General features: G+C 39.7%; 1 protein-coding gene across 6 annotated transcripts in view; it reads left to right on the top strand.

The window, feature by feature from the left end:
- The window catches only part of pxn.S (paxillin S homeolog), a 53,704-nt gene extending 40,320 nt beyond the window's left edge, over window positions 1-13,384 (top strand). For 2 of the 6 annotated variants that reach the window (XM_041573562.1, XM_041573555.1), the window contains exons 5-9: window positions 588-789; window positions 925-1,060; window positions 3,500-4,258; window positions 4,551-4,814; window positions 5,278-6,365. In XM_041573562.1, the coding sequence (XP_041429496.1) occupies window positions 588-789; window positions 925-1,060; window positions 3,500-4,258; window positions 4,551-4,814; window positions 5,278-5,787 (1,871 nt within the window). In that variant the 3' untranslated portion in view covers window positions 5,788-6,365. 6 annotated transcript variants of the gene reach the window in all.
- Window positions 13,385-14,498: the final 1,114 nt, after the last annotated feature.

Here is a 14,498-nt window from a genome sequence, read left to right as displayed (position 1 = left end):
GGTGGGATCACAAGTGCAATAATTATTTAAACTAGCTGTGGCAGTCTGAACTGGGTTGCTGGGAGTTGTGGTACAGGCATTCAGGCTATCTGGATCCCTGACCCTCGCTCCAGTTGTTCTTTATAGTTTGATACATTGTTTCAACCTTGCAGATCAGCCAAGCATAGAACACTGTTACAATTTGGATGCCTTTTCATAATATTTCATTATACAGCAATGTGCTGCAATCAGGAAACTGTTTCTGCACACACTGGATGATTTCCGCATTTTCTCTGAAAAACACTGTTGCTCCTGTGTGCAGAAATAGTCATGAATGTTATGAATCTGTCACTGTGTACTCGGGCCAGACTGCAATTCTGTTCATCCTCACACACGAGTCTGGATCTGTGTTTCTCTGCTGGTGGAGAGAAGACATTTTGTGACAAAAAAATTAAATTAGCTTGTTTGTACTAGGCAATAGAAACCGAATTTTAATTTCCACTTAATTTGCATAAAATAGTGATATTTTTAAAAAGGATTTTATTATTTTAAATGAGATCCTGTCACTGTGTGATTGACAGAGATGATACATTCTCTCTATCCCAAAGATGATCTAATCCGAAGCATGCCTCAGCCAGTGGCCCCTGCACCTCTTTTTAGTGCCTTAGATAGCTCTGGATCTGCTTGTATGAAAAATGTCCAGCCATCATCCGAAAAGCCAAATCGCAATGGAACACAAGGAATAGAGGATGTCCGTCCAAGTGTTGAGAGTCTTCTGGATGAACTTGAAAACTCTGTTCCACCTCCCGTGTAAGTATCTCCATGATTTTTTCTGCTAGTGTGACAAGACCATTTGATGCTTTCTTTCCCTCACTCTGGATTATGTTTAGCCCAGTCTTTTCTAAGCATTAATAATGTATAGAATAATGATTTTTTTTTTAACAGTGCATCAGTCATAATGTCTCAAGGAGATATAAGCAGCCCTCAACAAGACAATTCAAGTGAACATCAGACCCGGATCTCTGCATCTTCTGCAACCAGGGAGCTAGATGAGCTTATGGCTTCTCTCTCTGATTTCAAGGTATGGTATATGCTGTAATTTAACTTGTGTATTATTCATCCATTACTACAAAGAAATCTAGCCCATGCTTAGGCAGGCTAGAAAAATATGTAGAAGACATTTTGCCCATGTATATTAGTGATTCAGAAAATAATCGTTTTCTTTTTTTTTTTTTGTTTTTTTTTGCACCAGCCAAGTCACCTAAAGTGTTATTTATTTTTGAAGTACAATTCAGAAACCAGTTAATCGTATTCTATTTAAAGTTATTGATCATTCTTTTTAAGATGAAGTGGGACATTTTTATGATCTAAATTTTACAAAGTTTATGGGCTTTTTCTTTATTACTGGTAAATTGCACAAGCTTTCACTGGAACTGCTGTACATTACTACGTACATAAATATATTTAAAATATACATAAATCATTTACAAAGGAAAATTATCCACCTCACTTTTAGCAAGACAAATTGGGTATAAAGCAATGTTTCTGCAATTCATGGTGTGTTGTCTGCATTGTGTGTTAGCTGTAGAAAAGGAGACATTGGGGCTAATTTGCTAGCATAGGTTCTTGATGGCAAACAGTTGGCAATTATTTGTAAGCAGTCCAGTAGATGTTATAACTAGAAACAAAGTGCTGACTGCTCGCTTTGGGTAACTGCAGCGGTAAATTACAAAACAACCTTCAAATGCAGTTCTTACGACGGTTTCCACTCTGGGCAGCTGTAGTTCTGTGACATTATATAGGAAATAATATACCCAAGTTTTTTTAAACAAAAAATGAGAGAGAGAGAGAGAGAGAGAGAGAGACAGACCGAGATAGAGAGAGAGACCGAGAGAGACCAGAGTTGGTTGGCCCTATAACAGCACTGCTGAATAAAAAGCTAAATAAGTCAAAAACCACAAACAATAAAAACCCAATTACAAATTGTCTCAGAATATCCCTCTCTACATCATACTAACAGTTAATGTAAAGGTGAAAAACCCCTTTAACTGACCTTCAAGCTAGGCTTTTTATTTCTTTAGTAATGCTGCTTATGGTTCTATTAGAAAAATGTAACCTTTTTTATTAACTGATAGAATAAGCAAGCAACATGATCACTAGAAAGATCTGCCAAATAATAAGTACAACAGACATACTAGGATAGAATGGCAGCAACACTAGGCTGGTGCTAAAATAATTACACAAATACAGGCTGGAAAGAGAGGCTTCCAGTGCCAATGTTACAATACCTGACTCTTGCTCAGTCTGGAGTTGCAGGATTAAACACTTCTGCTCCTTTCTCCCTCCCTCCCTCCTTCTCTCCACGCCCACATCAGCCTCAGCCTGCCAGCAGCAGCAACAGTACCGGAAGAGCAGGAGAGTGTATTTGCTGCATGGAGCTTAGTGAGTGACAATTCAGCAATGTGAGCAGCAGCAGGTCTTTGCGGCTTTGGATCTTCAGCTGCACCGTGACCTTCGGCGCTGTTAAGGGGGGCCCGGCTAATTTGAAAAGTGTAATACAGCCAAGCCGGGGCCCCCCTTCAGGCCTGGGACCGGTACAGCTGTGCCCCCCTGATGGTGGCCCTGCTCTTGGGGGAAGTACTCATCTCTTCTGTGATTGGCACATGCGCAGGACAGCAAGAATGTCTACTCATGTGACAATCGCTAAAAGAAGGTGACAGGCTTAAATTTGGTGACTAAATCTGCACCAGACCTAAATACAAACTTGTTTTACAGCTCACGGCAACAGGTCACAAAACGCCATGGTGACCTCTAATATCCTCATTTACATTCTAATTTCAGTGAGTCATATGACACAAATTATATCACTGCACACCAATTATAACTGATGGCATCACTAAGCACAGTTTATACAAATATAAATTACAGGATATTTATAACTCGTGTGTAATTTATTTAAGTATAAAACCCTGTTGCCATTTTTTATAAGAATTATGAAGTAATTATTCAGTTACTGTATTTTACTGGTTGTAAAAATGTTCCCCCATATTTAATAAAGGGCATAAAGTTTGGCCAAGTGCAGTAACCCTTAGAAACCAATACGATTTTAGCTTTTAAAGGAAAAGAAAAGGTAGGTTCCAAATGTTAGGTACTACCCAATGACTTTAATCACTTACCTTATACCCTGGCAGAAAACTGCACCAGCCTCCATTTACAGAGGAATCCTGTTCCTGCTTTTGCCTGTCATGCACAGTAAAATCCAAACTTCAACCAAAAAAAACGGTGCATTTTTCTGCTAACGGGGGCACTGGCCCTGGGTGCTAAACATTGGCACCCCCCAATTATTGTACCATTTATTCTCCTTTAAACAGGTGACCTGTAAATATTACCTGCGGTTTCATTGATATAGATGACTAGACCTGTTGCAAGTGTTACACATTTTTTTACATCGCCCCATAAATCTGAAACATTTCTGTAAAGTTTATTATAATTTATATGAATTTTTCCCCTTCTTGTGCAGACTTGTCATACGTTTTCAGAATCCGTTTTTGAACCTTATAAAAACAACACTTGTTCGTTCTCACCTCCACAATTGCTGGGTGCAACTACTATGCCAGACAGTGACTCACATGAAACCAATATCTGCAGCTCTCCAGTTTTTTTGCATATTGTTGAAGAAGATCTATCCAAATCAATAGCCTCTATCGGAAAAGACTTTTTCATGCAGATCCCTGCAAGTGCGAAGCAGAGCAATGTTTTTGTACCAGATAAGAACCTGCAGCTTAAAAGCAACCCAATTGCAGACAGTCCGAAACATAATGTGTCTTCTCCAGACTTTGAGAAAAAGCCTGAACTGGAGAAGAGGCTTGATCCATTTTCTTGGATGCACAATGAAGTACAAGACTTTGCATCTAGTAGTTTACTAGATGTGCAGGACAAACCCCAGCATGACATGCAGTTCTTAGCATATAATCAAAGCAGTTCAATTATAGTGGAGCCAAACGTAAACCTCACCGTGGATCAGAAGAGTTTTCCACCAGACACCAAGTCCAATCATTGTTTAGTGTCAGAAAATGCTGTTGTTTTAAGTGGGGAAAGTAGTCTTGTGTGCAGTGTGGAATCTCCTAGAGGCAGTACTATCAGTGGTGAGCTTGGGAGACCCTTAGAATTTGACTCTCTGTCTGACCCCAAAGCCATTCAAGATTTTTGGGAGCAAGAATCCCAAATGATAGTTTCTCCAGAAGCATCAACCTGTGAAAGAATCTCTGCTTCTCGGCAGGCAAGCTCTTTGTGTGGTAGTTTTTCCTTGAGCATGGCAAGATATGCATGCTTTCCATAAACATTCCAAGTTGCATGTTGTGTAATAGGAATCCAAGATGATCTTTTGACTTTGGACTAATGTCTAATATTATACTATGCTTGCAACTTTAAGAAATATGTCTTTGTCAGAAATGGCTAGTGTACTATTCAGCGAATGCAGTTTGCTGTTAAAGATCCTGTGTTTTGCTTTGGAAGGTAATATTGAATATTTCTGTTGGTTGTTGACCGTAATACTGTGCCTTGTTGTTCAGATGAAGTCACTTATTGAAAGAACTAAAGAAATTCCCAATGTGCACCCAATGTATCGTGACCTCTCTCCTCGAAGGAAATTTGGCCCAGCCATATACAACAAGAACCCCTCACAAGATCGCCTTATTGAGGAGCTGCATGGACGGTTTGGAATAGATAAACAGGAGACATGCAAGACTCCAGAAGATGATTGGTTGACAGAGGGGGTGATTATAACATCTAGACCTTCTAAAAATATGTTGCCTTCAGAGCAGCAGATTGAGAAGGTACCGGAACAATGCGAGGGGACTTTTGGCCTGGGCCTTGTCTGTTATACTGGATGGCTTTTGCATGGAAAGGACCTGATGGGATTTTCACATATTTCTAGATTGGCAGCTGCTGCTTTGTATTTTATGTTCTCCCCACATCTGTTAAATAAGTATATAGGGAAGTAACTTCACCCATCAAATGGAAATTGGAGACTTCTGGCCCTGTTTGCCTAGTTACAGTGAGTAATTGCACAAAAGTCTTACCTGCCAGTGCAGCTAAGTGCATGATGTTAAAGGGCACTTTAGGGACATGAGCTTTTGTTGCCTCAGACATTGCATGTGCAACCATTTCCTAAAATATTACTGACCTACACTCAATTATAAATTCTAACCTTTACTTCCTAAATTAATGTGACAAAGCACATTTTTTTTTAATAAAATCAATGCAACCTATTTACTTCTCTTTATTTCCCTCATATAGATAATTATACCTCCAGATTCTCCTCAACTAATGAGAAAAAACTTTTCTGTCAATTCATCTCCTCCTGGCACTGTACACAGGACCAGACTTGTGTCGAAATCAACATCCCCAGCACAACCCTCTGCTTGTGTACCTCCTCCACCTCCATTACCCCCTCTCCAGTCCCCTGCTTTCATTCCATATTACCCTCAACAACTTCCTTCCTGGAAAGCAGTTGGTGATGATTATCAGGATTTGTCAAGGCCTCTTCCTCCTCTTCATCACAAAGAGTTTTCCACAAACAGGGATTTGCCTCCATCTCCTTTGAAAACTTTACCTCCAAACAAGTCCTTCATCTCTGTTGGCTGTCAGACAGATGATACTCCACTTTTTCCACCGATCCAGGCAGGGAGTTTGATGAATTTTATTTTTAGAAATCCCATGAGCATGCTTGAATTTTTGTTTTGTCAGATGGCCCATCCAAATATTATCATAATTCCTGTACATTGGTTTGTAATAAATGGTTCATAAATGTTTCCTTAGTCACAGGGGTGCTGGCATCTGGCCTTGACCTTTTAATAGCATATTTTAATCTCTTAATTTGGCTAATAGTCTTAATTTCTTAGTTCTGTTGACACTTCTGTTTTTTGTGACTTGTGATCTCCTTGCAGATGATTTTGCCCCAGACTTGTAGCCCTGCATTGTCTGTTTGGCCACTTCCAAGCCCCTCTCTCCCTGATAAGGCAGGTTCCTTCTTGTTTTGTGTGCTGGTTTGAGCCTTGGAGATTGCAGTTTTGTTAAATGTGTGTTGGGTTATACTTTGGTTGGTTTCTGATATAGATCTCTTATTGCTGCCTCTTGATCATTTAGAGTCTGCTGCATGGTGTGCTTTTTTTTTTTTTTGGCTAAAACCCCAGGGGATTATTCCATTTCCAGAATAGTTTTGAAAATACCAGCAAACATCATTGGTGGGAGATTGGCATGTGGCTCATTTGTCATGCTTGAAGATATCGCTGTTGATCTAAATTCTCTTCTCTGCTGGACTGCAGTTATCTGGGCCTGCCCTTGTGCCTTCATTGTGGCCTCAGCCTGAAGACAGGAATTTGACTTCCGAATCTGACATGTTCATCGACTCCTCTAAATCTTTGGCTGTATCTAATGAAAGACCCTCGGTACTTATTGGTATTGACCATGAATCAAGAAACATACATGGTGTAAGACCCTGAAGTTTTGACAGTTATTTAATAAAATATTTTGTATACTCCAAGGTTGATTGCCAGAAGTGAAAAAATGTTTCTATGTGTGTGTGTGTGTATGTATATATATGTTATATGTTTTTGAAATGGTCTTTTTTTTTTTTCTTTTTTTCCGTCAAGATCATGGCCAAGGGAAAATCTGTAAGTAACTCTCCTCCATCAAATACTCCAAAGCCTGGAAGTCAGCTGGATAACATGCTAGGAAGTCTACAGTCTGACCTTAACAAGTTGGGAGTTGCCACAGTAGCTAAAGGAGTGTGTGGTGCTTGCAAGAAACCAATTGCTGGGCAGGTGAGCCATTTCTCTTGCATGAGCCAGACTGCATCTCAGGTTTAAGTTGCTAATCAAATGTATTTTTTCAGGTTGTTACAGCGATGGGAAAGACTTGGCATCCTGAACACTTTGTTTGTACGCACTGTCAGGACGAGATTGGGTCCCGCAACTTTTTTGAGCGAGATGGGCAGCCATATTGTGAGAAAGATTATCATAACCTGTTTTCTCCTCGCTGTTTCTACTGCAATGGACCCATCTTGGATGTAAGTCAGAATGCAGTGTTGTATACTATTACTTGGATTATGATAGCGATATCAGGTATATGATTGGCCACTGTGAATGTTTCTAAATAGCATCCTTTCTTTTGTGCTCCCTCTGTTATCAGAGAGTGGTAACTGCATTGGACAGGACTTGGCATCCTGAACATTTCTTCTGTGCACAGTGTGGAGCTTTCTTTGGACCTGAAGGTAACTGAATCCCTGCACACTTTTTTTACATATAGTGACTTTATTTTTTGTCCTGGCAAAGTGATAACTAACCAGCCAGTGTAGTGTTTTATACTTTGTATAAATTATTAAAGGGGATCTGTAGAAGCCACAAATCATTTAAAATCTATGGGACTTCCATACTTTCTCTCCAGCGAGACACCTGCTCTCATTTTAGGTGACTTCAACATCCCCATTGACAACTCTGCTTCTCCTGCCACCTCTAAACTCCTCTCTCTAACAACTTCATTTGGTCTCTGTCAGTGGACCGACTCGCCTAACCACATCGAGGGTCATGCTCTTGATCTTATATTCTGCCACTCATGCCGCCCATCCAACCTTACAAACTCTCCTTACCCCCTATCTGATCATCACCTACTCTCCTTTCACCTGTTTAATCTTTCACTCTCTACTGGTACTTTTCCATCCTTATACAAACAAGAACTTATCACTCCTATCCTAAAAAAACTTCCCTTGATCCCAGCTCTCCCGTGAACTATCGTCCGGTTTCCCTTCTGATCCAGAATCTCGCTCACAACTCCCTTCCCGACCCCCTGCAATCTGGCTTCCGCCCATCACACTCAACTGAAACTGGACTCGCCAAAGTAACCAATGATCTTCTACTGGCAAAGTCTAAAGGTCACTATTCCATACTCATCCTTCTAGATCTCTCTGCAGCCTTTGACACAAGTTGACCACACACTCCTCCTAGACATTCTATACTCAGCTGGCATTCATGACACTGCTCTTGCATGGTTCACATCTTATCTGTCTGACCATTCCTTTAAAGTTGCCTTCTCTAACTCTGCTTCTACTACATTCCCTCTCTCTGTTGGAGTTCCTCAAGGCTCTGTTCTAGTCCCCCTGCTGTTCTTGCTCTATACAACTTCGCTAGGAAAACTTATTCAGTCATTTGGACTTCAGTATCACCTTTATGCTGATGACACCCAACTCTACTTGTCTACTCCTGATCTTTCTTATTCTGTTCTTTCCCAAGTTACAGATTATCTCTCTCTGCTGTCTCCTCCTGAATGTCACAGCGCCACCTGAAACTGAACCTTTCAAAAACAGAACTCATTATATTTCCTCCAAGATCTTCCCCTGTCCCTCAGATATCACTCACAGTAAACAACATCACCTTTCATTCCACCACACAGGCACGCTGCCTAGGAGTTATCCTAGACTCGCATCTGTCTTTTTCACCACACATACAAACACTTACAAAATCTTGCCGTATTCAACTGCGCAACATTGCCCGAATACGACCATATCTCAGTTCAGAAACAACTAAAACACTGATTCAGTCTCTCACCATCTCCCACCTTGATTACTGCAACCTACTCCTTGCAGGTAGTCCAACAAGTTCACCTTTCACAACTCCAATCCATTCTAAATGCGGCTGCTAGACTCATTCATCTATCTCGCCGCTCAACATCAGCTGTTTCCATATGCATGTCCCTTCACTGGCTCCCAATCTCCTCTAGGATCAAATTCAAATTTCTAACACTCACTTTCAAGGCCCTTAATAATGAAGCCCCTCCCTATATTTCATCTTTGATCTCAAAATACACTCCTTCACGAAACCTTCACTCTGCTTCTGATCTTTGCCTCGCTTCTTCTCTCATCACTTCTGCCCATTCTCATCTACAAGACTTCTCTCGGGCTTCTGCTTTTCTCTGGAACTCTCTGCCGCGAGCTGTCAGACTTTCTCCTTTTTTCCAAACTTTCAAGCGCTCCTTAAAGACCCACCTGTTTAATTTAATTAAGGTACATTGAATAAACTTCTTTAATCAATCATTGCTGTATCATAAATCACAAAATTGTTTCTAAAGTCCTAATGTCTCAATTGTACCCTAACAGTTATTTTGTAAACTCTAATTTGTAGGGCCCTCTAATCCTGTTGTATTCTGTAACCCTTGTTTGTTATCCACCATTTATTCCTTGTTTGTTATAGCTAAGGTAAAGCACTGCGTATCTTGTCGGCGCTATATAAATAAATGATGATGATGATGATGCCATATTGGTGATACATATGAATAAATATTTACTTTTTTTTTTTTTTTTTTTTGTATTTTTAACCCTGAAATATAATTTTGTGATAGTCTGTGTGTGTTTTTTTTAGAGGTCAGCTGTTTGCTGAAATATAGGAGAAAAAGATTCGCCTCTGTCCATTGATTTGCATATTTAACCTAACTTATGTGGGCACTTTGTGTGATCACACTGGCTTGTGCGAATCACAGGAATGTACTGTAGTACTTAAAGGAACAGTAACACTAAAAAATGAAAGTGTTGCCCTGCACTGGTAAATATGGTGTGTTTGCTTCAGAAACACTACTATAGTTTATAGAAACAAACTGCTCTGTAGCCGTGGGGGTAGACATTCAAGCAGAGGATACATACAGTAGGTAAAAGATAAGTTCTGAAGAATCCCATTGTATACTACAGGCCAGTACACCGGGGTTTATGCAACCAAAACTTGCCTTCAAGCCTAGAGTTCAAAAATAATCTTCTTTGAGGCCACTCTGAGCAACATCCAAGGGATTGGTGAGCAACATGTTGCCCACAGGCCAAGAGCTTTAGATCATAGTCATGCTGGAAGGCAAAGTTGTGACCATGTGTTAAGGTTCTGACTGATGGTAGGTAGGCATATAATTAAAAAATAGCAAGTTAATGAAGACCAATGGAAAGGTTTACAACATACCGATAGCTTAAAGGTGAGCTAGCCCTTTAATTTTTATAGCAAAGTAGACAGAAGTTTGGAAGTCAGAAAAGAAAATTAATAGAATAGGCCTAGAAAAGAAATTCAATGAGTATCTTTGTACCAGGTAACAAAATTACTCACCAATTAGGCTAGGAGGACGTTGAGATCAAAGTGAAACAGTGCTTAGAATATGTCCTCTAAATAGCATATGCAATGTTCAGGGGTATAATTTACCTTTACCCTCCTCCTAATAAGCTTCTTGATTTTCCATACTTGCAGGTTTCCATGAGAGGGATGGGAAAGCTTACTGCCGCAAGGATTATTTTGACATGTTTGCGCCCAAGTGTGGTGGATGCACCCATGCTATCTTGGAAAATTACATCTCTGCTCTGAATACTTTGTGGCACCCAGAATGTTTCGTTTGTCGGGTATGAGTTTCTGATGAATTGTTGTCACTGTATTTTTGCTTGTTTTAGAAACCAAGGTAGAGAGCTTAAAACCTCGAACACATACCTTTGCGGTACCAGGTGCTGTACTGAAGGACCCACGCCTGTTACAGGGCCAAATTATCCAATCAGAGCAGATATCAGCAGCACACCGTGGATATGAATAAACGTGAATTTTATTGCATCAAATCATTTCAAACAGGGCAACGTTTCGGGCCGCCCGGGCCCTTTATCAAGCCTGTATTTTTGCTTGTTTTAGAGTTATAAAGATTTAGATTTAGAATGATGTCATTGTGTAACATAAGCTCTAGCTTCTTTAACTTTAGGCTAACGACAGGTTGGACGTTTTGTTGCCTGCTCATAATCTCCTCCCATGTCAGCAATAAAATGTCCAAGGTTACCATTCTACCAGAATTAATGTAGATCACCAGTGGTAAAACACCAGCAACCCCATAAGTGGCGCATTCTCTGCAAATTAAAAGTTGATTGTAAAATAGTCCTGATTTCCCATGCAGAACCTCAAACAAACAGGTGTTTGGCTGCACCACAGTATTTGGTGGTGTATCATGTTTTCACAGTTATTTGGTGAAAGCCTTCCCGTGATTTTGTAACCACCTAGCGCTGCTGTAATTGGCTAACAGGAGCTATCTTCATCATATAGGGCCCTGCTGGGTGTCATCAGGATGTTTTGTTTCTCTGAAAATGTTTTTTTTTTTCTTTGCACAGGAATGTTTCACACCTTTCATTAATGGGAGCTTCTTTGAGCATGATGGGCAACCCTACTGTGAGATGCATTATCACGAGCGCCGTGGTTCTCTGTGTTCTGGCTGCCAGAAGCCGATCACAGGCAGATGCATCACCGCTATGGGGAAGAAGTTCCACCCAGAGCATTTTGTCTGTGCCTTTTGCCTGAAGCAACTCAACAAAGGAACCTTCAAGGAACAGAATGACAAGCCTTACTGCCAGAACTGCTTTGTTAAGCTCTTCTGCTAGGGAACAATGCACTTTTTCCACCAAACATTTCACAATGTGTGAACAACTGGCAAAGGGGTCAAGGGGATAAGCAATACTGGCAGCATTTATTATAAAGCAAATGTCCCTGTTTTACACACACTCTGGAGCTGCTACTTATTTGCAGGTAACCGTTTCTAACCATTTGCATCAGGAAGCTCCCCTACCAGCTCTGTCTTGACACCCAAATGCCTGTGTAATGTTAACCAGAAATCCTCATCTTTATGCATACAGTCTCACCACTGACTGATACACAAGCAGTTGGGTAATGGGTCATTCATTGTACATACTAGGGAAGGAATCTTGTACTATGCACCAATTAGGGCAATTCCTGTGTGGGTAAAGAGTGGTGCTAATTTACTGGTAAAAATGAATCCATCTCAATCCCTTTGAATTAAGAGAGCAATGAATATGGCACTTTTATGTATATTTGAGTAGACCCTGCCAGCTTGTGTAGTACTGGGTAAAGCTGCTGGGGTACAAGGGCTGGAAACTGCAGCAATAACATTTTCTACTGACAGTTACTGGTAACTTGTCTTCTGTCTGGTGGGTATACGATACTTGCCACAAGTTTTATAATCAGGAATGCGACCTACTTGCCTTCATTAAAAAAAGCAACATTTTGTATACTTGGTTTAACTCATTTCATTCAGTTTTATTGACAAAAGATGCCTTTTTTTATAAGCATATATGCATATAATACACATATATTAAAGTCAAATAGACTGAATTATGTTTCGTATTGACTCTTGCTTTGATTAAACCTGGCTATTAACATTTTCATATGTTAAGTGTGGAATTAATGTATTAACAATGTCTGGACATTTTTGATTAAAAAGCAGTATTGCCATTTTAAAGTTGATTGCCTGGTGGGGGAAAAAAACTTATGTGATTATTAATGCCAAAAAACATTTATTGAGTATATCATTTAAACATTGTCTCTCCCACTACCTGAACCAATGTTATAGTGAAATTCTTTGAAAGTGAATCATTTGAAAGCTGTGCAACCATGAACTGTGTGTGCATGGACGTTCTTAGGGCTTGTGGCAACCTGTATTTTTATTGTTTTGGTTATAAACTTTGAGCTTTTCAGCATGCAAAGAAAGCACTATGATTATCATGCCAAAGAGAGTGGAGAGTTGATGCCTTCTTTTTCTAAAGATTTCAGAAAAATGTGTTTTTAGAGTATGATTTTCATTTAAAGGTTACCTTCTTCCAAGATGAGTCCTGCACTAAAGTTCTGGGCAGTCGCAATGTGCTGCCATGATGAGGTAAATGGGCATGAAAACAGGCAGTACTTCTGTCTTCTGTGTACATCCATAAACCACTGAAGTTGCAGGAGCATACCAAGTTATGGCTATACACAACAGGGCATGGAGGCTGGCAATAGCAGCAAGTAAACGCTTTGCAGATTGCACTGCTTACAGAGCAGGCTGTTTCAGTCCACAACCTCAGTGTGGGATGTATTTTGGGGTAGTAGGTGCCCTTTAAAATATAAACCTTGTATTATGCACTGTATAATAATTTACCTACATATTTTCTTGTATACTGCTGCTTCCTATGATATGTATAAATGCAAAGATGAAATATTCTGTGCACAAAAAAACTCCTAAACTGTAAAGGAAAGACATGGATCTGTTGTAACACGATAAAATTGACCTTTTTGTATGTGAGATTTGTGGTCATCTGGTCCTATATATATTCCAGAGAATCTGTGTGACCTACTTTGGAAAGTAGAGGGGCTTCAAGTCCCAGAATAGCTTCACAATGAAACAATCACTTAACCTTGTCCAGTTTTAAAGCCAATGCCAGCCTTTTACATTGGTGTCAGTGTGAATCACTGGTTGTAGAACACTTGAATTGCATAAATGCTGGAATAAGCAGGAGAAGACTCTTACTTAATTCACAATATCACAGATGCAAAAAAAAAATTCTGATGTCTGCACTTGAGGGATCTTAAAGGAATTGTTCTGATGTCTGCACTTGAGCGATCTTAAAGGAATTGTTCTGTGTAAAAATAAAAACTGGGTAAATAGATAGGCTGTGCAAAATAAAAAATGTTTCTAATATACTTAGTTAGGCAAAGATGTAATGTATAAAGGCTGGAGTGACTGGATGTCTAACATAATAGCCAGAACACTACTTCCTGCTTTTCAGCTCTCTTGGTTTACACTGATTGGCTACCCTGGTTACCAGGCAGTAACCAATCAGAGACTTGAGGGGGAGGGACATGGGTCATATCTGTTGCTTTTGAATCTGAGCTGAATGCTGAGGGTCAATTACAAACTCACTGAACAGTCAAGTCGCTGACTGACTCAGAGTTATAGAGCTGAAAAGCAGGAAGTAGTGTTCTGACTATTATATTAGACATCCAGTATCTCCAGCCTTTATACATAACATTTTTGGCTAACTAACTACATTAGAAACATTTTTTATTTTGCACAGCCTATCTATTTACACAGTTTTTATTTTCACACTGAACTGTTCCTTTAAGGGTGGGCAATAAAATTAAGCATGTGCCATCACCTTAAGGGGCTGCGAAATGTTCTTATTGTTTCCTTTCAGTGTGTGGAATTATCCTCACAAAACCTAAGAAAAGCTACACACAAACCTTTTTTAATATGCCCTCAATCGGAGGCCTGATTGGTTAAATATATGAAAAACTGATCAGTTTGTGGCTGGCTTTAGAAGACTGCTGTCTAAAAGGTAAAAGTTTTATTTTAAGGTGACCACCCTCCTGAATGTAATTGACACAACTTTACCTGTAGAAATGCCTGCCTTTAGCTTGTTTTTCAACAATGTTTCCTGTAAAACTTGTTTCTGTACTGTATAATAAGGCGGTTATTTTGAAGCCTCTACTTTTGTTGTTGTTTTTCTATGTCACGATTGTTTAGAAATAAATCCTTAATCATTTCAAATCATTTCAAATCGGTCATGCAACAGAAAAGCAAAAAGTAGCCTTTGGATCCATCATCTCAGAATGTTTAGGTAGATTGTTAATGTGATTCTCCTTGTTGGTTTAACTTGGTTACCGCTGCACATTACTGGTGCTTCAAAGTTGTGACCACAG

The sequence above is a fragment of the Xenopus laevis genome, chromosome 1S (assembly GCF_017654675.1).
Source record: "Xenopus laevis strain J_2021 chromosome 1S, Xenopus_laevis_v10.1, whole genome shotgun sequence".
NCBI lineage: Eukaryota > Metazoa > Chordata > Amphibia > Anura > Pipidae > Xenopus > Xenopus laevis.
This window is presented reverse-complemented; position numbering and strand designations above follow the sequence as displayed.